Source organism: Carya illinoinensis, chromosome 13 (genome assembly GCF_018687715.1).
Source record: "Carya illinoinensis cultivar Pawnee chromosome 13, C.illinoinensisPawnee_v1, whole genome shotgun sequence".
NCBI lineage: Eukaryota > Viridiplantae > Streptophyta > Magnoliopsida > Fagales > Juglandaceae > Carya > Carya illinoinensis.
Window position 1 is genome coordinate 29,140,633 of NC_056764.1, and position 24,626 is coordinate 29,165,258.

The following is a 24,626-nucleotide window of genomic DNA, read 5'->3' on the forward strand; positions in this document are numbered from 1 at the left end:
TTTTCTTTATACTTTTCTTACAAAGTAAAACCATACATTTTGTAATGTCACGTAAATGTAGTGGTTTAAAAAAATATATATATATTATTAAAATATTAAATTTTTAATATAAATTTTATATTTTTTTATTTTTTTAAAACGCGTACACACTCATAATTATAAATATTATTTTTCTTATTTATTCATTAGAAGAACAAAAAAAGTGAGTAAAAAAAATCTCATGCCATCTTTCACAACGACACCACCAAATTGGCATTGAAATCTCTCGGTAATCCCTATATGCTTTGTTATAAGATTATGATTGATGTTACATTTGATTCTCTCCTTGTTGGATATGAACCAAGCATTTCCATTTTGAAGCTTTCACAACTAAATGCACTATGGAATTTGTGAGAGTTTCCACACCAATCTCTGTCAAGAGCAATGGGAGGTACTTCGAGTTTGAAGTGTCATCCATACTTTGATCTTTAAGCAAGTTCAAGAATATTACAAGAATATGTCAAAAATGCCATTGATTTACTTTTCAAAATTAGTAGAATCTACAAGCTCAAAAGAGAAAGCTATACTGACCGTTCCTCCCTACTTTTTGAGAGAAAAAAAGGTAGTAGAATCTATTTAGATGTCTCATGATTTGCAAAGAGAGACATCAAAACTCTCTAAAATAATTCTACAAGAATAAAGAAATCAAGAATAGAATAATAGTACTTGACTTTTATAGTAATTATTTTCCTAATACTTGATGGGAATATGTAATGAAACCCACATGTAATTATATTTCTATAAGAAAAAAGAGGCAACTCATCATATTTCTATTCAAATCACAGGGTCTCTCTCCTTGACATAATTCGCCATGTAATGATTAGTTAGAAGTTTTGAGGATTTTTTTCTAGCCAACTTTTATGGATAAAAGATTATTTATGTGGATATAAATAAATTAAAATTCAGAAAAATTAATAAATTCTGCCTCATTTGTAGCCTAGCAATATAGGTTAAAATAAATAAATAAATATAGGTGCTTGGGCCAACCAATTTACAAGGGAATTGAAGTTTGATTTCAACTCAATAATCAAATGGTTTAACTAAGGTTGGCTACTCAGGTCCAAATCATACTCTTTAGACATGAAACCAACTATGGATTAGTTTGTTATTTCTTTCTTTTTTTATAGGTTTTTTTAATTTTATCAAACATTTTTCCAATTGAATATTGTATGTGTCCTCTAATCTTGGTGGGGGAATAGAATCTCATCATTAGATTGCTTTCACATGAATGGGGCTGGCTTTAAAATAATTGCAGCCCTTGCAATTTTCTCATAGCAAGATGTGGGTAGTTTGCTAGCTATTCAAAGCATAAACCTAATTTATATATTTTATTTAGGTTAGAAAAGAGGAAATGATCCTTCTTTTATATTAAATTCACAAATTATTGAGAGTCTCGAGCACCGCCCATCATTTGGTGTTTAGATCTAAAGAGGGGCTCTCAGTACTTTTTTTCGGAACTGCATGGTTTCTTATCTATGTTAGTAACAATAAAATTTTATCTCCAGTTATCTTTACGTATTCATTACATATTACATTAATGTAATTTATTGTATTATTTTTTTAAATATAAAATAAATGTTTTGATTAATTATATCAGCGAAATGTACAAAAAATATGCTAAAATGATTGTGATGGTATGTATCATAACTTGAGTAACAAATGCTTTTGTCATATTTGGTAACGAGATTTGAAGAATTTTGAGAATTTTTTTCTGGAAGTTATTATATGTATTTTTTATTGAATTTTATGATGTAATTAGAAAACTTTGAATAATTTTTTTTAAATATATTTTATTGGGATTTTGGAAAGTAAATGAGAAGAATTGAAAATATTGCTTAAATATGTTTTCTAAGATATATTTTTAATATTTTGTAAAAGTTGTTTGAGTTTTCTTGTTTGTAACTTTTTACTTAAATCTAAAAGAGGATAGGTAACACAATGCATGCAATGAGCCAACAAGTTGTTACAACTTATGGGGCTTCGAGAATAGCTTGCAAAGGTTATCGTGCTATTGAGCTACCAATCTATCTAAAATTAATTAGTGTTAAGATAAACATTCACAAGTGTTTTATGATATTCGACATCATGTCCCACTAGTCCAATTTTAAAGCAATCATAACAAAATTATATTGTGGGCATACTCCAATAAGATGCTAGGAAAATTTTATTTGAGTAATGTTATATATAGTCGTGGAATGTGCAAACGCTACACAATCACTTTGAAAAAGAGTGAGGTCTACGATTAAAAAGTTAGTTTTTTTTTTTTTTCATGTGGGTCGTGTATTAATTTACTTTTTTTCAAAGAGACTATGTGGCGCTTATACAACCACAACTGTAAATATCATTTCTAAATATTTGGTATAAGCCACAAAAGGCTCTTGCAATTAGGCCTATTGGGCAGGCCCCCGCATCCTACCCCAGGGGACAATCTGCTCGACCCAAGTGGATGGGTGGATGCAATTTTATTAAAATGTTAGAAGCGGGTGATGGCCAATGGGTGCGAGTGGGTAGCCTTACCTGCCTGCTTGCATAATGTATAGAAGAAGAAGAAAAAAAAAATCTTAACTTTTTCATCTTTCCCTTCTCTCTCCTCTCTTAATCCCTCCCACCATTCCCATCTTCTTCTTCTTTTTCCTCTTCCTCTTCTCTTTTACTCCGTACTGTTGTCACGACTAGTCGTGGGTCTACAAAGAGAACCACAACCACGACAAGGCATAGGCCACATTAGACAATGGATCTTCGCAGACATGGATTCAAGTTGTTTGATAGATTCTGGATAAGTTGCAAGTATTAGAGTAATTACAGAAGATCCAAGAGTACAGCCAAAAATTTTAAGAGTGTAGCCCTCTCCATAATTCTAACCTTCGTAAATTCAGCTCAAATCTACAAGGGTTTCAACTGTTATAGATATGCAACAAGTCTTATTTTCGAGAAGGAAAGTCAACAGGATGATATCACAATCTATGCATTCCTACTTTACATATTACAACCATAAAGATATATTACAACCATAAAGAATATCTTCTTGTGTATAAATACCTCAGTACATTGAAATGTAATACACATATAAAAAGTAATTTTCTTCTATTCTTACATGGTATCAAATAATCACCGGTAAATGCCATTTTTTGGATCCTAATGGCTTCTTCCAATACACACACCACCACCACCTTTACTACACCAAATATATCTCACCTTGTATCTGTCAAATTAGACAGCACCAACTATCTACTATGGGTTTTTCAGTTTTTACCCATTCTACGAAGTAATGATCTATTGGGAATCATTAATGGTTCTGAATAGTATCCATCTAAGTTCTTACTGGATAGACATGGTCAGCCTACCACTCATGTGAGTCCACAATTTCTTCTTTGGCAAAAGAATGACCAATATTTGTTGAGTTGACTCAACTCAACTTTGTCTAATGATGTTTTGTCCTCTGTCTTTGGACTCAATATAGCAAAGTAAGTATGGGATCATTTCATCTCGCTTTGCTTCCCATTCAAGATCATGAATCAATCATTTGAAGAGACAGTTACAAACTCTTCAACGAGGTACTCAAAGTTGCAATGATTAGCTTCAAATTGTTAAAAGCATTTATGACCAACTTGTAGCAGTGAGAAAATATGTGGATTCTAATGATTTAATCTCGTATCTCATCGATGGTTTAAATCTCAATTTTTACCCTTTCATCAGCTCATATTCCTTTGCCTCTCGAGAAGCCTATTTTACATTTAGTGATTTCCAATCTGAGCTTTTAAATTATGAACCTCTGATCTCCCATCAAAAGCCAACCTTTGAATCTAACTCAAGTTCTTTTGCTCTCTATTCCCAAAAGCCAAAATCGTATCCCTCCAAAACCAAAAAATCTAACTAGTCATCCAATAATCGAAATCAACATGGGTCCAAGCCGAAGTCCTTTTAAAATAACTCATGTCATACTCCTCAAGATATCATTAGTTCACCATTTGTGGGAAAAAGGGCATCAAGCATTAGATTTCTTTCAAAGGATGGATTTCTCCCATCAAGGACTTCATCCACCATCCCAGCTTGCTGCCATGGCTGCCAATTGCAATTCAAAATCTGAGGAACAAACTTGGCTAGCAGACAGTGGAGTTAATCAACATATTACAACTGATATGGGAAATCTTGACACTAGTGAACCTTATCAAAGTGGCAAGGAGATCACTGTAGGCAATGGGCTGGTCTGTCAATCACTCACATAGGCTCATCTTACTTTCAAACTCCTGCTTGAAATGTTAATTTGAGAAATATTTTGAGATTTCCTACTTCTGCCACCAACCTTTTATCCATTCACAAATTTTGCATTGATAATGATTGTTGGTTTATCCTAACTTCCAAATTTTTTCTTGTGAAAGACAATCGTATAGGGCAGATACTTTTAGAAGGGCCAAGTAAAAATGGCTTGTACCCAATCAAACTTCTTGCCTATGTCAAAAAAGACCAAAGCCTATATAGCCTTCCTAGGAGTTACTGCTCATCCTTCAATTTGGCATTCTCGTTTTGGACACCCATATTTCCAAACTCTTACGTTGTTAAAACATATTTTTAAGCTTCCAACAACTGGCTCCTTTGACAATGTAAATCTTGTCAAATGGGTCAAAGTAATTGTCTTTCTTTTCAATCTTCACATTGAGTGTCTAAAGTTCCTCTTTAGTTAGTACATTTAGATTTGTGGACTTCTCTTCCTGCTCTCAATGGTTGCAAGTGCTATGTTATCTTCATAGATGATTATAGTTGTTTTTCTTGGAATTATCCATTGCAACATAAGTCTGACACTTTCTTTTGTTTTGTGAAATTCAAATACATTGCTGAAAAATTTTTAAATGCCAAGATCAAATCATTCCAAACTGATAGTGAAGGAGAGTTTCTCTCTAATAACTTTCGACAATTTCTTGAGACAAATGGCGTCAAGCATCTCATTTCATGTCCATATACTCAACAACAAAACAGCATTGCTGAAAGAAAACAAAGGCACCTTGTTGAAACAGGTCTCACATTATTGACTCATTCTCATTTACCATGCACTCACTGGCTTGATACTTTTCAAACTACCATTTACTTAATAAATCGGTTACCCACACCTGTCCTAACCAATAAATCCCCTTATCAGATGTTGCTCAATCAAAACCCAGATTACTCCATACTCAAAACATTAGTTTGTGCATGTTATCCTCTTCTTAGATCCCATCATAATCACAAACTTCAATTTAGATCCTAATAATGCATTTTCATTAATTTTAGTCCAAATCACAAGGGATATAAGTGTCTTGATCTTTCAACAAAATGAGTTTATGTCACAAGACATGTCGTCTTTGATGAAACAAAGTTTCCAGCTCTAGTTTCACTGCCATCTCTATAGCAACCCTCTGTACTTGCATCCTCTCCATTGATTAAACATTTTTCCTCATCAACTCTCATTAAGGTACCTTCCTTTATTGAGTATTTTGCTGAAACCACGCTTAACTCTACCTCTCATACTCCCAACATAGACTCAAAATTTACAGAACCACACCCTTCAAATATGTCACAATCCGAGCCTTTACCTCTGCTCCCACCAACCTCATCTCATCTGATGGTCACAAGGACAAGGACAAGGACAAGGACAGGATCTCGTCAACCAAGATCATTTCCTGATTATCATGTTTATTTGTCTACTAAATATTATGTGCAGGTTTACAATGCAGTCACAACTCCTCTAGAACCCACTTCATTCTCCCAAGTAGTGAAAAATCAAGAGTGGCAACAAGCAATGCTCGTTGAATTTCAATCTCTTCAATCAAATGCTACATGGACCTTAGTTCTTCAACCACCACACGTAAATATCATAAAAAATAAGTGGGTTTACAAAATAAAACACAAATCAAATGGTTATGTGGAATGCTTCAAGGCAAGACTTGTTGCAAAAGGTTTCCAACAGCATGATGACCTTGATTACACTAACACATTCAACCCAGTCATCAAGCCATCCACCATACAAGTTGTTCTTGCCTTGGCAGTACACTTTGGCTAGTATATCTATCAACTTGACATGTCAAATGCTTTCCTACATGGCACACTCCAAGAAGAAGTCTACATGGAATAGCTTGTTGTTCTTGATCCCAAATTTCCAGATTTTGTTTGTCATCGCAACAAGGCCATTTATGGCCTCAAGCAATACCCTTGGGCTTGGTTCAACAAGTTGTCCACATGCCTACTTAATATTGTATTCATGGAAACTACTGTGGACTATTCTCGCTTCACTTATTATCAAGTTGATGTGCATATCTACATTCTTATCTATGTAGATTATCTCATCGTGATAGGGACACATCCTTCATTTATCTCAAAGATCATTCAGAAATTACAAACTCATTTTGCAACGAAAGACTTGGGGTCTCTTCATTACTTCCTGGGAATACAAGTCAATCAAACAACCTCGGGTTTGTTTCTATCCCAGACAAAATAAATTCTTGACTTGTTGCAACACTCTGAAATGCTTAGTGCAAAGTCCTATTCCACTCCTCTAACTTCAGGGGTCAAACTCACTTAGTCAGAAGGTGATCCTTTGGATGATCCTACCCTCTATAGGCAAATTGTTGGAGCACTCCAATATTATACTCTTTCAAGACCAGAAATTGCCTTTGCTATTAATCAGCTCTATTAGTTCATGCATGCCCCTTTAACCACTCATTGGATTGCTACTAAATGTGTCCTTCGGTACCTCAAAGGCACTCTCCATCATGGCCTTTTCTTTGGCATCAGCTCCCTACAATTGAATGGTTTTTGTGATACTGACTGAGTTGGTAGCCTTGATGACAGAAGGTCCACTACTGGATATGTTGTATTTCTTTGTCCTTATCTTGTTTCATGGAGTGCCAAAAAAACAGCTTATAGTCTCTCATTTTTGCATAGAATCATAATACCGCGCTCTAGCTTTACTAAAACCAGAACTATACTTCATTCGTATGCTCCTCTATGATCTAAAGATCAAACTTTCCTCAACTCCTACACTTTGGAGTGATAATGTGGGTGCTCTCTCTCTTGTTTCAATCCTGTATTTCATGCTCGAACAAAGCATGTTGAAGTTGATTATCACTTTATTCAGGAGAAAGTAACTCGCAAAAATGTTTTGCTTGGTCACAATTCCACTCAATCTTAGATACCTAATATCTTCACCAAGTCATTAACTTCTGCTCGATTCCTTTTATTGTGTGACAAGCTTCTGGTCTGTGAACTTCCCCTAAGCTTCCCACGGGTGGCGGGGGGCCCGTGGGGGGGAAGGGGCGGGGTGTGTGTTAGAGTAATTACAAAAGATCCCAAGGTTACAACCAAAAATCCTAAGAGTGTATCCTTCTCCATAACTCTGGCTTCCGTAAATTCAATTTAAATCTACAAAGGTCCAACTGTTATAGATATGCAACACAAGTCTTATTCTCAAAAAGGAAATTCAGCAGGATAATCTCATAATCTGTGCATTCCTACTTTACATTGTACAACAGTATAGAATATCCTTTTGTGTATAAATACCTCTGTATATTGAAATGTAATACACATACAAAAAGTTATTTTATTATATTCTTACAGCAAGCCCATCAATCTACCAAGCAGGGTCACCCGCCTTTGCGGAACGAGGCCAAGCGCTAGAGTCCATATGTAGCCCCCTGCTCATGTGGATACTGGGGTTAGGATGATCGGCTACCCACCTGCCCATATAGATGTTGGGAGCGAGGTGGCCAACTGCTTGCCTGTTGAGGGAACTTGCAATGGCACTAATGGGACCTATTTTTTTTCCTTTTGGTGCTTAACCTATTTCTTGCTTTCTAAATGAGCAGGCAAAAAGAAAGAAAAAAAAAACTTAGTTCACCATCTTTTGATTGAAAAATGAAATTTGGGACTCGAAAATGGACAAATCACATATTTTTTTTTTAGGCATTATTATTATTATTATTGTTGGGTTTTCCAAATGCTTTTCCAATAATGCTTTGATAAAGCTTCTGACAAGTCTAAAGACTCCATTAACATGCAACATGGCTAGCTTTATGCTGAAAAGGACTGGACTTGGTATGCTTCAAGTACAAACATAGCCTATCGAGTGCTAGTTAGTGATAATTTACCTTGAAAGCAACAAGAATATATAACATGTGACAGGAGAGAGAGAGAGAGAGAGAGAGAGAGAGTAAATGATTATTCTTTTGAATATAATATGAATGAAGTAAGTGAAGCATTATTGAAGTTCTTTTTTTCTGGCTACATTATTAACTAATGTCATTATTTATCTCAACTTTAGTGGGACTTGATTGAAGTTGATGATTCTAAGTATAGAAACTCTCTCTCAAGTACTGTAATCAGTGGACAAAAATTATAATAAAATCATGATAGCCTTTTTTTTTAAAAGTTGAGTGTGCAGTTCAACATGAGTATAGGAATTTCAGGGACCAAAGCTTTTGTACTTTTTGCCTAAAACTTTAAAAATATACAAAGAAGAGCACCAAATTTAAATTATTAGAAAAAATTATAATTATAATTTATTGGGTGCCCCACCTAATACGCGGAGCTAGCATTCATATGATTTCAACACCATTGCATAGATTGCATCCATAAGAGACCAGACAGGATTAAAGCCTCGAGCATGTTGCTTGTCCAAATTCATATGCACTGAACAAGGACATATATATATATATATATATTATATCTGTGTGTGTGTGTGTGTTTGGTCATTGTTAGAGTGATTGCTTGAACTTTCACAAGACAATTTTTTCAGCAGTCTGCAGATTCTGTACCATTCTACTTATCTTCTGCAGTATATGTATGGCTGTAAAATTGACATCCAATTATTCTGCAGCAAACTTCAACCAATTTATGGTACAAATATAATCATTTACCCACGACTATTATTACTATTAGAACCCGTCTTTTGGGTTAAAGTTTTAGATGCTGAATATGGTCAACAGTTTTCTGTAAAGTGAAGATCAGCTTTTTTGAAAGGGTACTTTGGATAAGGTTAGACCCACCTGATTGGCTCAAAGAGGAGACCCTTAAACTTGACACCTCTGAAAGTATCCTTTTATTGGTCGGCTAAGGTGGGCTACGTGGCATATGGACAGCAATGTGAACAAAACTGCCCCCTACCAATGAATAGGCCACCACTTCTGGACAATAAAAGAGTGAAATGAATGAATGTCTACAAAGTCATGCAAGATATGATATTGGCACAATTTTATGATGGTATAGAGGAACATTATGGGTATTGGGTTGGGTGGGGGAGTTAAAAAAGCATATATTTAGATCAACAACTTTAAGCCAATGGCCACCAAGGAAAGACAGATTTCGAGTTGACATGTTGCCATTTGGACTGTGAATCGCAGAAAAAAAAAATGGAAAAAACTGTTTTTTGTTCTCACTGGGTATATCATGTTGGCATATCATATTTGGGGGGAGAAATGGCTTTTCCTTTGATTCCTTGAGACTCTGATCTCCATGGATAATGGAGCAAACCAACAGTTTTGGATTGTAGGGAAGAAGTTTTACAAAGACTTTCTTCATCTTTATCATGAGTGAGGTAATGGTGCAATTAGGCATATTCTTTGTTAGTTTGAAATTCGCACTCAAGGCATAGTACAGTCTTTTGGGGTTTGATGTTTGTCTCCTAAAGTTGAAGCATCTCATCCATACCTCCCATTAACTTCCAAGTTAGCTGCCCCACCTCTCTTGTCTGTACAAACTCAACTCTCTCTCTCTCTCTCTCTCTCTCTCTCTCTCTCTCTCTCTCTCTCTCTCTCTCTCTCTCTCTCTCTCTATGTATATGTGATATCTATATTCTTTCCTTCTTTACCGTGATGATGAAAATTGGTAATTGGTGACATGGTTACTGTTGCACAAGAAGAATCTTATCTACCTTGATATCACTTAAAAGAGAAATAATAAAGGACAAGACAGACTAAAATAAAAATAATATGCCTTGGATATTTTAAAAAAAAAAAAAAAAGGTTTCTGCCTTAAAATTTTAAATCTTACATCAAAATCTTTAATATCTAATCAAATATGTACATGTTTGTGTCTGTGTGTGTATGTGTATGTGTATGCTACTACTAGATGCATATATTTGAATAAATAAATGTATATTAGTGCAGTATAAATAAATGTAATAGGTAATGTCAATTAAAATTGATATTTATATTAATTACATGACATATGATGAGAGGGAATGTGAATTTGAGTTAGAAAAATAAAAAGAAACAGTAAGGATGGGGCTATAAATTGTGAGGGAAAACCGAGTGTAGGGTCGGTGGCCGAGATGGTGGGCTTGGGGAGTAGAAGAGAAATGATCCATAAATATGTCTTGTCTTTGATGGACCTCTCTACGTGTAACAACATTCTTTTGTTACATGTTCTATTTGTCAATTTATTATTATTATTATTATTATTTTGTTTTGGGTGATGATAAAACTTGGACTTCATGACATCAAATCTTTCATAAAACAAACAAAAACTTCAATTCAAAGTCTATAAAAAAAATAAACAAATCTTATAATTTTTTTTTTTTTTTATTACTAATCTAGAATTTTCTATATAACCAAACACGAAAAGACAATCAGAGAGAACTCGTGAGAAACTTATTTCCAACCTCCACAGACCACTCTTCTCCAAATCCAAAATTTTAATTTTGTGAGTCTAAGACCCAAGGATTCATAAATTGTTGCGACCTAGGGCCCGTCCAAAATGTGACCATGTGGTTCATGAGCTTATACTAGTTCTTGGTGTTGCTCTACATTCAAGTGGGAACAGTAGGACGCCTTCCTCTATAAACCCTGCAGTATTAAAAGCTGTTTATAGACAATTTAAACAATGTTATATTTATATCTCTTTAGTTATAGAACATATTTCGAGCAGAAAATTGTAGAGAATACGAGTCCTTTTAGTCGAGGCATGAAAAAAGAAGAGAAAGAAAGGTGCATGATATGATGTTACGAGCCAGACTTATTTTTTCTTTCTCCCTTTAATGTATGCTAGTAGGAACGTTCCTACCCTTTCTTCAAATCCAAACTGCATTCGTTTATTTCATAGTACTGCAGATTCCAATGCATATTCAAGAATATTACTTTAATTCTTTTTCCTTTATGAAAGTGGCACATCGATCGGATATCTTTCTTCCCAAAAGATAACAACGTTGATTGCTAAAAGTCGAAGATGGAAAGAGCAATTTCATGAGCATTTCCTCCATCTCTCTCCTCCCGACTTGCGTGTACAAAGTTCTGAATCTTTATTTATTTATTATATATTGTTGCAGGGTTTTCTTTGTGCATGTGTATGCAAATACTAGGTTTGCTTTAAACATGTACGTGCACGCATATTAATTTTCCGCGTTCATCCTATTCTCCAGTAGTCTTCCGTCCATATTTCCTATCTATTTGTTTGATATTTTAACATATGTATAGTTGAATTGAATTGTAATGCTTTGGCTTGATATATGACTCTTGACTCTTGCCATACGACGTATATATAGTATTATTATGTGTGAGAGAGAGAGAGAGAGAGAGAGAGAGAGAGAGAGAGAGAGAGAGAGAGAGAGAGAGATCAGCATAAACTTACTCGTAATAAAGTCGCCCTTTATTTCTGCCAAATTTCAGAAAGTACGACGCAATTTTCATATAGGGAGTACATAGTTGTACGAACTGATAATATGTATTAGAAATCTCATGCTAGTACTGAGGTGTAGTACATTTTTTAGGTAAAGTACTGATTTAAAAGTGTTGCTGTGGCTATATAACATCGAATATCTTTCTCCATTGGCATCACCAGATTGTGGGGAAAGAGGCAAGAAAGTCGTGTAAATTAAAGGTGGATGAGCCTTACAGGGGCAACATGAGATCACATGTGGGCATTCTTATTATTCACATGATACACTTTCTGCTTGTGTTCATGTGTCCTATAGGCTATAAATGTGTTCTCAGGTCGCCCCTGCAGGACTTTCCTCCACCACATGATCGTGATCATGGTGATGCAATCGGCTTGATGGTTTTACGCTGGCAATAATCATAGCTTAATAGCCAGGTCAGCAAGGTAATAAAACAATTTCCATGTTGATTAATTTATTAGTTTTAGCACATTTCAGAATACAACTGTTTCTAGGCATATTAATTACTACCACAACTCATCAGATTGTCTGTCCACACTTGACTGCTCGGACAATATTAAATGTGATTTAGAGCAAAATTCTTACCTCAGATTCTATGGCAAGTAGGTCATCTTCCCCAACTCCTTTCCAAATCCCACCGATCATGAGATGGCCTTTGACACTTTCCTTTAATGGATTTCGCTTGCTGGGTGAGAAGGTCTGTCACAGATGCGATTTCTTCCTCCGCAACATCTGGATTTGATAAACTTTGTAACTGAAGTTTTTTGGGTCCCTCAAACAGAAAGCTTTCTCCTATAAACTAGGTAAGATGGAGGGCCGAACCCTAAGCTGCTTGTTGCCTGGAGCTAATGCATAAGACATTCATGCAGGAGATCTAAAAGAATGGTTTTACTTTTTAGATACATTTGTTTCTGTTGGAGAAACTCTAGATTCATCTGCCGAATCTTTGGGTCACCAAGGCTTCAGTCCCTCAAGACTTCCAAACAGCAACGCAAACAAAGAATGTCTTGCCTATATAGTCTGACCATGTGTGATGCTGTCTTCCTAAAAAGAGATTCACATAGAGATTGGGGCATGTCTGGATACTTTGCATAAATACATAGAGATTTAAAGTATCCAGCTAATCATTACTTATGCATAAATACACAGATTGGGGATGTTTGGAAAATAAAATCTCATCTCATATCTCATCTCTTTAAATCCCAAAACAAAAAACAACATTAAAAAACAAAAAACATTTGACTCATTTTGATTCTTAGTTTGTTTGTTTGTTGTTATGTTTTTAAAATGTCCAGGTTAAGAAGATAGCGCTGACGAGTAGTTGGCCAGGCATAGATCACGTTTCAAGAGATTTTCAGACTTAGTTATAGGTGTTGCCACACAAAAAGATCGGTTTTAAATTTTCATGCTATGAGTAGGGGTGAGCACCGACTTATCAGATTCCTGGACTCTTGACTCTGACTTGTGTAGGCTCCAATCTGACTTGTCAGATTTGGACTTTCAGCTTTGGGTTTTATTTTAGCTTCATATTTAGCCCATTTTGAAAAAGAATTTTTTGTTGCCTTTCAAATTTCAATTGTTCCAAAAAATTAAAAAATGAAACTAAATTATTCACTATTAATTTACTTCTATACTAATATCTAACTTATTTTTATACCAGACTCATACTACAGTGTCTAATTACATGTTGTCATACTATATTATTACATATTATTTTTAGTGTCTAACTATATGTTATTATACTATAATATTACATGTTATTATATTATACTAGTGTCTAACTTATTTATAACTTATTTCTCCACTAGACTTATTTCTAGTGCCTAGTTACATGTTATTATACTTTAGTAAATTAGTAAGTAAATTAGTATTATGTGTTATTAACTTATTATACTAGACTTATTAGTTATTTCTATACAAGTGTCCAATTTATTCGTATACAAGACTTATACTATAATGTCTAAATATATTAACTCATTATACTAGACTTATTTATATACTAGTGTCTAACTTATTTCTATACTTGATTATGTATGGTAGTAATACTACGATGTTTACATATACTAAACTATCATTAGTCTATTTATCTTATAGTATAAGTATATTATTTTATAATAATTAGCTCATACTAGTATATTATTGAATTTAACTACATAAGTTCTATTTATATAACTATATATCTATACTAGTATATATGATAAATATATAGATAAATACATATTTTTATAACACATGTACAATATCGGTGTTAAGATCAAAGGGAAAAGTCGAAGTCGGAGTTAGAGTTGAAATTGGAGCATAAAGTCAAAGTCGGATCGGATCGGAGTTGGATTCAGTCCAGGGCCACCTTTGACTCTAACTGAAAAATTAAAAAAAACAATCCAACTCCGACAAATTGGAGTCGGATTCTCGGATTTCAGCCCTAGCTATGAGACTTTTTTTATGTTACGTCTTTTGGACATTATTTTCAATAAATGAGGCATTGTTATTGTGTTGGGTCTCTTTACCGGACACAGTTATATTTTCGATAAATGAGGTATTTTTATTGTGTTGGGTCTCTTTACCGGGCACAGTTAAGAAAGTATGTAACTGTTCTAACCTAGCGGAAGGGGTGTTACATTGCAAAACTCTGGTCAACCTCTACCGAAAAAGATAGATCTTCCTAATTTACTTCTAAAATTTCTGCAGCCTCAAAATGGAATATTTCCTAACTGACAGCTTGCTAATCAAGTCAACTTCTGGTATAGAACAAAAGATCTTTCCTAATTTATTCCTAGGCCTTTAATAAATAAAAAACTTGCCTAATATGCAGCAGAAATTTGAAATTCTGCTTCCCAACAGATTATAAGCTTCCTAATCTGTCCCAAGTCGTATTTCCAGTAATTAAACCACATAATACCTTCCTTGTTTAACTAAGGAAAGCCTTTGCACTATGAATATGCACAAAAGTTGTGTGGAGAAAACATTCCATAAATAAGGTCAACTATATCCTAAACTACTTGGGCACCAAGCTGTTGCCACAAGCTGTTCAATAGAGTGGACAGCTAGCCCACTAGAATAACCTACCATGTAAAATCAAGGCCTCAAGCATCCAAACATTTTTTTTTTTAAATCCATGGGTGTCCGGGTCAGCTTGCGCGCACCTCGACTAATCCCACGAGGCCTTGAAGTTAATGGCCAGGTAAACCTCTAGTGGCCCTAAGGGGACTCGAACTGATGACCATTGGGGAGCAAACCCAAGGCCTAACTAACTAAGCTACCCCTTAGGGTTCAAACAATTAAACAATAGCAATATATAAATAAATATTAAATCATACAGTTTTAATCCAATAAGACAAATCTTGCCCACTGGCCCTAGTTGAACTTCAACCAAAACTTAGAATCTAGGACTTGAGGGGTGACAGTTAGGGTTTATCTTAAACTTTTGTACACAAAAAAATTTTAAGCTTTTTTTAATATTGTTTTAGGGATCGGGGAGAGTATTTGTTAGATTTTTTTTTTGGGGGGGGGGGGGGGGGGGGGGGGGGGTTGTTTAAAGATAGAATAGGTATTTTTTTAGAAAAAGGCTATTTCCATTTTTTTTAAAGGGTAAAATATCCTTTTCCACCTTTTTAAATACAGACATAATTTTTTTTCCCTGCCATTGCTTCTACTAGAATAACAACCAATAATATACATTCAAGTGATTCAGGGGTTCTTTCACTCAACTACATATATTTGCTAGAAATGAAGAGCATGGTTAAACAGAATAGATACCTGGCAAGAAAATAATGGAGAGCACCTTCAAACACAACGTTCGTCATCTTGGCATCATAAGGAGTGAGGAGAAAGGCCTGATCTGGAGCAGTTTTCTGCTCACCATTCATTAATGGGGGGGTGTACATATCTGTGAATAATCTCGAATAAGATGTTCTAGTTTCCCACACTTGAAGCATGTGTTGGTTCCCATCAAGTACTTCCCCTTGTGCATCTTGCCACAAGTCTGACACGTACATTGTCCAGTAGCATTCTGTTGTGGCCTACTGTTCAGTGGTGGCCTCTGTCCACTGCTCTGGAAGGGCTTGTTGCTTTAGTTTTGCTTAGTAATCTGTTTGTTTTCTCTTATTAAATTGTTCCACCCTCAACAGCAGATTCTCCTCCAAGATAATTGCCCTGTCCACTAATTCATGAAAATTCCTTAACTTCAGTGCGATTAATCTATCAAGAATGCCTTCAGTGACTCATCTGGGATCGGATATGGGGGGGCAGAGCGTGAAAGTTCGATGAGCCAGGATGCATATTGTTGTACTGAGTCACTGACATAGTCCCTTGTCTCAAATCTGCAAACTCTTAGGCCTCTCTAAAGACCTCAGGAAGAATCGGTCCCTGAATACCTGCTTAAATCATGTCCAGGTAATTGGGGTTTCTTCACCAAGCTCTTGCTTTATCAGCTTTCTGGTGAAGGTCCACCACTCATCAGCCACATCAGCCAGATTGTATGTGGCAAATTCAACCATTTGCTCCTCAGTTCAGTCGATGGCCTGAAAATTTTTCTCCAGCCTGTTCATCCAGTTATCGCACTCCATAACATCAGCTTTGCCATTGAACATAGAGGGATGCAGGTGGCAGAATTGATCAAAGTTACTTCCCAAATGTGGCTGTCCAACATCCACAGATGGTCCGTTAATTAAAGCCTCAATTAGGCTTGTGGCCACATGTGCAAGGGCTTCAGAATCCCCCAGAGCCCTCCTATGATCCTCATTGCACGCATCAAGGGAGCATCTTGGTGTGCGTTTGGGTGATTCCTAGTAGTAAGTGCCATACTTGAAATGCCTACATTGAGTAGCTTTAGCAATTGGGAGACAAAGAAACAGAAAATAACAACAATCAATTCTAACTTAACTCTTTGCAAGCCAGAATATACCCCAGGTAGACCTAGTCCTAGGTTTCTTTTTCTTTTTTTAGATTTCAAAATATACAGAATCTCTTTAGCCTGGACTTTGATACCAAAATTGTAAGGTCCGTTCCCCTAGGATTAGGAATGTAACTAACATAACATCACATACGAGCCAGGAATAAAAGATCCCATAAATGTTTAAAAAAAAAACCTAAAATTTTCATAAATAAAAAAACCATTCTTGTGCTTTCCAAAACATTCCATATTTAACAAGAAAATACATAAACAACTTATTGATAATTGAATAAAACTAAGTCTGGTCTTGCCATAGTCTCTATAAGCTACTCCTAACCTAAAACTAAGTCTGGTCTTGCCATAGTCATTATAAGCTACACCTAACCTGTGGACTCTTCATCAAATACTTCACCTAGACAATCAAAACATAAAAACAAAAGTGAGTTGAATGCTTAGTAAGCAGTATATCAAACAGTAAACATTACCACAACTTACTTTTTTGCTTTTAAACAATATGCATAAATCTAAACATCTACATCATATTACATTCAAAATGTCATTACACACGATTGCACTCTACGTGCAAGGCTTGGTATCTTGACAATCAGGATTCCACTCAAGGAATCAGGTAAAATCCCATCATAAAGGAGATGGACATTACCAGGTGCACATATAATGAGCCATTCTTGGCATTGTCATCAGCCCCATTATCCGTTATTTGTCATCATACAGAACATACAATCTTTCAATCACTTTAATTTTCTTTCCTTTTACCTTTTGTTTTCTTTCTTTCAAGCATTCAAAATCACTACTAAATATAAATAGACCATCGCATAGAAGAAGCATTCATAAAATTTCATTTACATTCACATGCTTTTATAACAGAGTGCATCAAAAGGACTATAAATGGATATGCTTTACCCAATAGTAATTAAACACAACATTTGATTAAAAAAACATCACATTTACACTAAAGAAATAAAGACATTTTCATGAATACATTATACAAAGGAAATAAAGACATTTTATATACACATCAAATGAACAAAGGTTTGATTGCAATTACTTACCTCTTAACTTCAAGCACAAATGAAGGAGTCAACAATCACCTATAAACATACACACGTTAACATGTCAATCCCTAATCAAATGCTTACTATTCTGCTAAGGAATGAACTTTCATTCAATGTTGTTATATCATGAAATTTCCAGCAAGCTATAGTGGATTTTTAGTTCTAAAATTTTTGGTAGTAGTTGTTGTGCAGTCCCCTTAAGGGTGGCAACTATCTGATTTTTGAGCAATGAATTCAACAATGCTGTGTTGTGTGTGAGATTATCATATGGGCATGTTTCTAAACAGTTTAGACTAAACTTAAGGCATGACAAAAATTCAAATTCAGGGCTCCTCCGTATTGCTGCCAGCAACCCCTTCTTAATGAATTTGATAAAGAATCTATAGTTTAGCATCTAGGTTTGGAGTATCATAAATCTTGATGGATCTTTTGCATGACACTCTTACAAAGGAACAAGGATTTCTGGCATTAAATTCAATGTTTTCAAGGAGGATCCTTAACCCTTATGTGAGTCAAGTTTATCTCTACCATCAAACGAATGCAAAAAATACTAACACATAATCTGTGATACCCCATATGATGATGATAAGGGTAGGTGGTGTGTGGGATGGAGAAGTTCTTGCTCTTTATAAGGTTCAAATGGGGCACCAATTATATCATTGACTAGTCCTTTTAGAGTATAGGTCATTTGATTTAGGCATTCCATTAGGGCATAAATGGTATCAGGACCTATCCCAACCAAAACTGTGGGACTTGAGCCATGCCACTTGCGACGGATTGGCCAGACGAGGATGTCGAAAATTTAAGGGGGGTAGATTGTGATACCCCATATAATAATGATAAGGATAGGTAATGTATAAGATCCCACATTGCTTGGGAAGGAGTTCTTACTCTTTATAAGGTTCTAATTGGACTCCAATTGTATCATTGACTAGTCCTTTTGGAGAATAGGTCATGTTGTTTGAGCTTTCCATTGAAACGTTACATAATCATTCCTCTCCTAACTTTTTTTGTTCAACTAAATAAAGTAAGAACTCCATGATTTACTTACTAAAGAAATCAAACGAACGCAGGAGAAAACTCATTCTCCTGCGTTCGTTTGATTCACACCACAACGAAAAATTATGGGTATCTCTAATCATTTGCCAAACATAGTCTAACTAAGGTCCAATTCCAAAAAGTAGCCTTAGTTGATTAAAATGTACATTGCACCCTTTAACTACCAGACATTTTAAACTGACCTTAAACTACCAAAATTGATATATTGCAACCCCAAACTACCAAAAAATTGTAATCCGCACCCGATATTAAAATGACCGTGAGGCTTGTCTGAAATCACCTATTTTTCATCCATCTTAATGGTCTGAATCAAACAAAAGTTTTGTTATTCCCACACTGGAAGTTGGAGGATGCAAAGTTTTTCTTCTTACTTAAAATCCCAAGTTTCAAAATGATTGTTGAAATAGTAACTGCTAAGTCGAATAACAAAACTGTTTTGTTATTCTCATGGGCTTCCACTCCAACTATTCATGTCAAGCAATCTAGGTAGATGGGCTTTCTTAGGATACTTGCCGTATAGGTAAAAATGTATTTGAACTCTCAGTTGACGATTAGGGGATCTTTTATTTGTTTGGTTGAAAGATGTCAACAGATGCCTAGTGTTAGGTTGCTGGTGAGGGAGAACATTGAGTGGCTGATGATCACAATGGAGGATCTTATTCGAAGTGACAAGATGCTTGATTTTTTCAAAGCAACAAAGGATGGTAATAAAATTTTCGTCGCCTATACAAGTGCAAACAAGAGGCAGGTAATACACATTTAATGCAGCCACAGCTACACCAATTTTAATTTTCTCTAGAACATTTTTGAAGCAGTAAGTCTCACCAGATTATTGTCCAAAACAAGGTGTGTAATAGACCATGATTTGCCTCAGCACAAGCCCACCCACTTCTTAAAAGTCAATGCTGCTTCTCTCTTTTTCAGTTGAGCTTCTGTCTGGAATTTAGGGGCCTTGCCCTTATAAAGTGTTTTGTGGTACTTCAAGAAGAGAGTTCGGTATTTGTACTTGTCAACAAACATCTTTCCTTTTTCCATCATGTCCACAACTTCATTTGCTCGAACAAAAAATGCACCCCTGACAAATGTATATAGCACAGAATCCAGAAGTTCTTGATCAAACTTCATTGATGCAGAAGAGGCAAGACTCTTCATCTCACCCCACAACTCTGTCACCTCCACATATTTTCCCCCAATAGCTGCATACCCAGTAGCCATGGAATGAAAAGTTTGAGCATTGGGGGGATGCCCCAAACTCCTCATCTTCATCAGAGCCTTTTCAGCATCTTGCATCAATCTCTTCTTGCAAAAAAAGTGTATTACATTGTTCCAATCATGCACTCCACTATCAAATCTCTGCCCTTCCTTAATTTCCTGCAAGAGCTTTGCCATCAACCCTCCCTCACCACCATCCTCACATCCCTTAACTAGCATCTCAAACTCTTGATGGCCAGCTCGTGGTATTTTAGCCTCTTTCATCTCTTGGAATAGATGGAGGGCACCCTGTGTATCTTTCTGAAGCACTTTGGATTGCATAAGCGCCTCATAACAGCTGGAATCTAGCTGGATGCCAGCCTTACGAGCATCTCTTAAAAGCGATGCCACCTCTCCTGCTCGGTTTGCCTTGCAATACGCTTTCAAGAGAGAGGAATATATGGAAGAGCTAGTTCTTATCCCAGCAAAACGAATCTCGTCAAGCAGGTCATGTGCCTGATCTAACCACCCAAGTGAAATGCATGAATTAATAACATGAACCAAGGCTGAGCTATCACTGGAAACTGGGGAATTTTCTTTCTCAGCCTTGATGAGGAATTTTGCCAAATCCTTGGTCTTGTCAACTTCTAGAAAAGCCTTTACCAGTTTTGCATAAATTCTTTCAGTTGGTTGAAGAACTCCACATTCGGTTGTAAGCAATTCAACTTGCATTTGCAACTTAGACAACAACGTACCAAGCATTTGCTTCGCTTCAGCTTCAAGTTTCAGGAAATTCCTGTCCCTAGAAAACTCTTCATATCTAATTAATCTATTATTCTCCGAACCCTCTGATCGCTTCTGACTCAAACTTTGCCCAGAAGCCTCAGCAGGCAGAGATTTTTTCCCACTTGAAGCAGTATCATATAAGAGTGTGGCTGCAGCAAGAGAATTTCTGGCTTCTTTTGCTTTTCGGAGCATTTCCAAAACCATGTTGGATGCAGAATCTAGATCACCAAATTTTAAGTAGCATGTAATCAAACAATTGTAGAACTGCCGAAACTGAATATCACTTAGGTTATGAGCTTCATCAATATATCTTTGAAGCTTCTTCAGCTCTTCTTTTCGTCCATTTCTCTCATATATATGGGCCATAATGATCAATAAGTTTGTCTCATATTTGACACCAATTCGAGGTATCATGTCAAGGAGTTGCTCTGCTTTCCTAGTCGTACCAAACAAAAGACACCCTGCCAGAGCAATGTTGACAGCAGTGGTGTTAGGTTTCATAGCAATCAAAGGTGCATTACTCTTTTTACGCGGATCCACCCTCCCATCTTGAAACAAGTAACCCATCTCAAGAATTATCTCAGCAGCAAGGTAAGCACCAGCAGCTGTTTGTGACATGAAGGCCAAAATTGCAGCCCAAGCAGAAACAGGGGGATACTCTTCCATTTCTACCAACTTTCTTAAAATTGTTGATGCAAGAACTGGTAATCCAGATTTTGCAAGACCATAAGAGAGATATACAAGTGGATCCTTTTCAAATAAGGTCTGTTTACCTTCCTCGAAAGCCTGCTCTACTAATCCATAAGCCTTCTCAAGCCATTGAACATCAAGGCTTTCTGCAAAACTTGTTAGAAGCTTGTTCACTACAGATTTCCGAGGAAAACCCTCCATCTGCATATGCTGTTCATATAATTTCCATGTGTCATTAAATCTACCTTCGTCCATTGCATTTTGTATATCCATAGTTAGTTTAGCTGGGTCTCGAGCCTGGACCAAAATTCTTCCAGCCATTGTTGATGAATACTTAGGTTGAAGGGTAAAGCTATTCAGTAATCCCAAGACAACAGTGTGAGTGTCCAAGCAGGTCAAAGTGGAGCTAACAAACTGGCAGAGAGAATAGCAACGCCAATAACCATGAGATTTGCATCTAAATACTCGATTCATGTTGCTATTGCTGGCAGCAAGTAAGAGATATAAAGCAGAAGAGGAATTCACAGTAATCTGGTGCTTAATCTTTCTTATAGAAAGCATCTCGCCCAGACAGGAAACGCTAACAATGATTCTGGTATTATAAATCGTTCAATATCTGCAATATGGAAAGCATTAGAAAGTGGAAACAGGCTGTCAAAATGCAGAATACTTACGAAATTTTATATAAATAAAAAAGCTACAAATACGATATATCCCAGAACGAATTGTAAAATTTATTAAACTCCCTGAAGTCACTTACAGATTCCCATTCTGCCTTAAAACACGAATATGGGACTTGAAACTTATGCAAAACTCAAACTATTTACCCCGTGCAATGCAGGAATAAAGACAATCCAAAGTATAAAATTTATCACGATTTCATTGAGATAATAATAATTAACTAGAAGCATGTTGTGTGAATAAAGGTTTAGCATTGTTGGAAACATTTTTTTTTTTTATATTGTGGACAGCCAAGCAGAACATAAATCACCTTGTCAGCAATCAATTGCACTCAAAACAGAGGCCACTATTATAACCCGTTGCAGGGTCCATAACCAAAGTAGAACAGAATCTTGTGCCTTAGGATTTTAAAATTCAAATGCAATAACATGATAGTATACTGATAAGATCATATCATATAATCAGATAAAAGTTTCAGATTTCATATTCACATTTTATGCAGTACAGAAACAGAGTACAAAAATTTGCTCATGTCTACACTAGTCATGATAAAAAAAAAAAATGTCAATTTCAAATTTCAAATACACAGACTAGTGCAGAAAAAAACCAAGGTTGTTTTTGCAACAAAAATATGCAAGTTTTTCACAAAATCAGCCTTAGAGCATTCACATTGGTTTATGCATATGCATATGCAAAATCACATCTTTTAGAGATCCAATTTACCATACAAGCAAAACTTCCACATTGGCTTATGCAAATTTGAGAACAAAATAATAATAAAATATTATCATTTTATTATTTTTTTTTACATTTTTTTTAATAGGGTTTGATCTTCAAATATGTAAAATATTTGAGTAAAATATTTTTTGGAGAATGAATGAATAAAATATGTAGTAAAATATTTAAAAGTAAAATATGTAGAAAGAGAGTGGGAGGAGAGAAAAAGAATGAATAAAATATGTTTTGGAGAGTGAATAGTTGATCTTTAAACATGTAAATGTACTGTTCATAGTTATGTAAATATTTGAAGATGCATAATCCAATGTAGATGAATTTAAGCTCATATTATGCAAATATGATTTTGCATATGCATATGCATAGACCAATGTGAATGCTCTTAGTCGGTTTTAGGCAAAGTCTAGAATAGGAGCACACCTTACCTGAATTTTGGAGAGTACTATCTAAGCCTTGAACCCGAACCGTGGCAATATTACAACCTAATCCAGAAAAAAATCTCTAACATATTAATAGCTCATACCAGTATAAAATCAACCTAACTAACAACATTCTATAACCCAAACTAGAGCTCAATACGAGCCCAATAAACAACCCATAATCAAAATAACCCATCATGGTACCGTGGGTTTATAATGGCCCAAGTACAATGTCCAATGCACTACACCAATAGATTAGCCCAACCTCCTTGGATTCGCTTAAAAGCTCACCACCATTAACAATCATACTCCCAACACACCGGAACACCAATAGACCTTACGACAAGGGACCCTCCAAACATAAATCAACCATGAAATCACTCAACTACAAACTCCAACATACAAACCTGGACAACCCAAACTTCCAATAGACACCAATCATAAGAGTCACAAAATTAAGTTTTGGTTACAAGGTTAAAGCTCAAGAGTATCTTACCCAATCTCAGAGCAGCGGTCAGTCAAATTCGAGAGGGTGGCGGCCGCCTAGAGATGGCTCGTGGTGGTCTGAGGCACTTGGCAAGATGAGGCGTTGCGGCTAGCTCCTAAGGCCTCCACGGGTTTATCCTACAACAGAGAGAGAGAGAGAGAGCGAAATGAGAGAGAGAGAGAGAGAGAGAGAGAGAGAGAGATAGAGGGTTTACGGGGTGAGAGAAAGTAAACAGAGAAAGCGGAGTGAGAGAGGGGAGCAAGAAATCAGCGAGAGAAATTGGTGAGAGAGAGAGACATGCCGGCGAGGCAAGGGGACGGGGTGGGGAGGGGCGGACTAATCGCGGAGGGAGAGACAAAGTGAGACCGAGTGAGATAAAGCGAGAGACGGACGGAGGGAGAGAAACCAAAACCTAACTGGCGAGGAGCAGCGACGGCAATGGGAGAGTGGCCGCTGCCACGCAGCGGCACAGTGAGAACAGAAGACGGGCTGGAGAGCGAAATCAAAGAAGCGAGACGCCGATTTGGGGGGGGGGGGGGGAGAGAGAGAGAGAGAAGGACGGGGAGTGGTGCGCGAAGCAGGGGGCTCGGTACGGCGGGCCTGGGCGGCGTAAAGTCCTGGCGGAGGTGGCCACTGCGACACAGCGGTGCAGGGAGAGAGAATGAGAGCACGAGAGAGATACGGGTGGAGGACTAACCGGCGTGGCGTGGAAACTGACGACGGGAAAGACAGGTGGCGAGGGGCTGCGCAGAAGGAATCGGTCTGTGTGACTGCGGGCGAGAAGGAGGGCCGAGGGGTAGAAAGGAAGGGAGAGAGAGAAAAAATGTTGGGCTCGAGTCTTAACACGGGCCGGGTCATTGACTCATTATAGAAAGGCATGAACTGTAAGGAGAGATTTGAAGTTTGGAAAATGATAGAATAATCACTCATTTACAAT

At 36.4% G+C, this 24,626-nt stretch overlaps 1 protein-coding gene and 1 long non-coding RNA gene across 8 annotated transcripts; one reads left to right on the forward strand and one right to left on the reverse strand.

Moving 5' to 3' along the window:
* Positions 1-11,853: 11,853 nt before the first annotated feature.
* LOC122291500 lies at positions 11,854-12,850 on the forward strand. Its single transcript, XR_006236659.1, has 2 exons — positions 11,854-12,102; positions 12,284-12,850. It is a non-coding gene; the product is annotated as an uncharacterized LOC122291500 (long non-coding RNA).
* Positions 12,104-24,539, reverse strand: LOC122291499 (pentatricopeptide repeat-containing protein At1g03100, mitochondrial). Of its 7 annotated transcripts, XR_006236657.1 has the most exons (8): positions 24,387-24,539; positions 23,699-23,826; positions 23,209-23,265; positions 19,526-21,983; positions 17,639-17,677; positions 16,954-16,980; positions 15,434-16,905; positions 12,104-12,721 (listed from the first exon to the last, which is right to left on the reverse strand). XR_006236657.1 is itself a non-coding variant. In XM_043099228.1 (4 exons), exon 4 carries the CDS (start codon positions 21,926-21,928, stop codon positions 19,571-19,573), a length of 2,358 nt encoding a protein of 785 aa, XP_042955162.1. In that variant the 5' UTR covers positions 21,929-21,983; positions 23,209-23,265; positions 23,699-23,826; positions 24,387-24,539; the 3' UTR covers positions 19,311-19,570. The 7 variants fall into 7 exon arrangements, 1 of the variants encoding a protein (XP_042955162.1); XR_006236658.1 differs by lacking the exon at positions 16,954-16,980 and having other exon boundaries at positions 12,104-12,409; positions 15,434-16,489; XR_006236653.1 differs by lacking the exon at positions 16,954-16,980 and having other exon boundaries at positions 15,434-16,489.
* Positions 24,540-24,626: the final 87 nt, after the last annotated feature.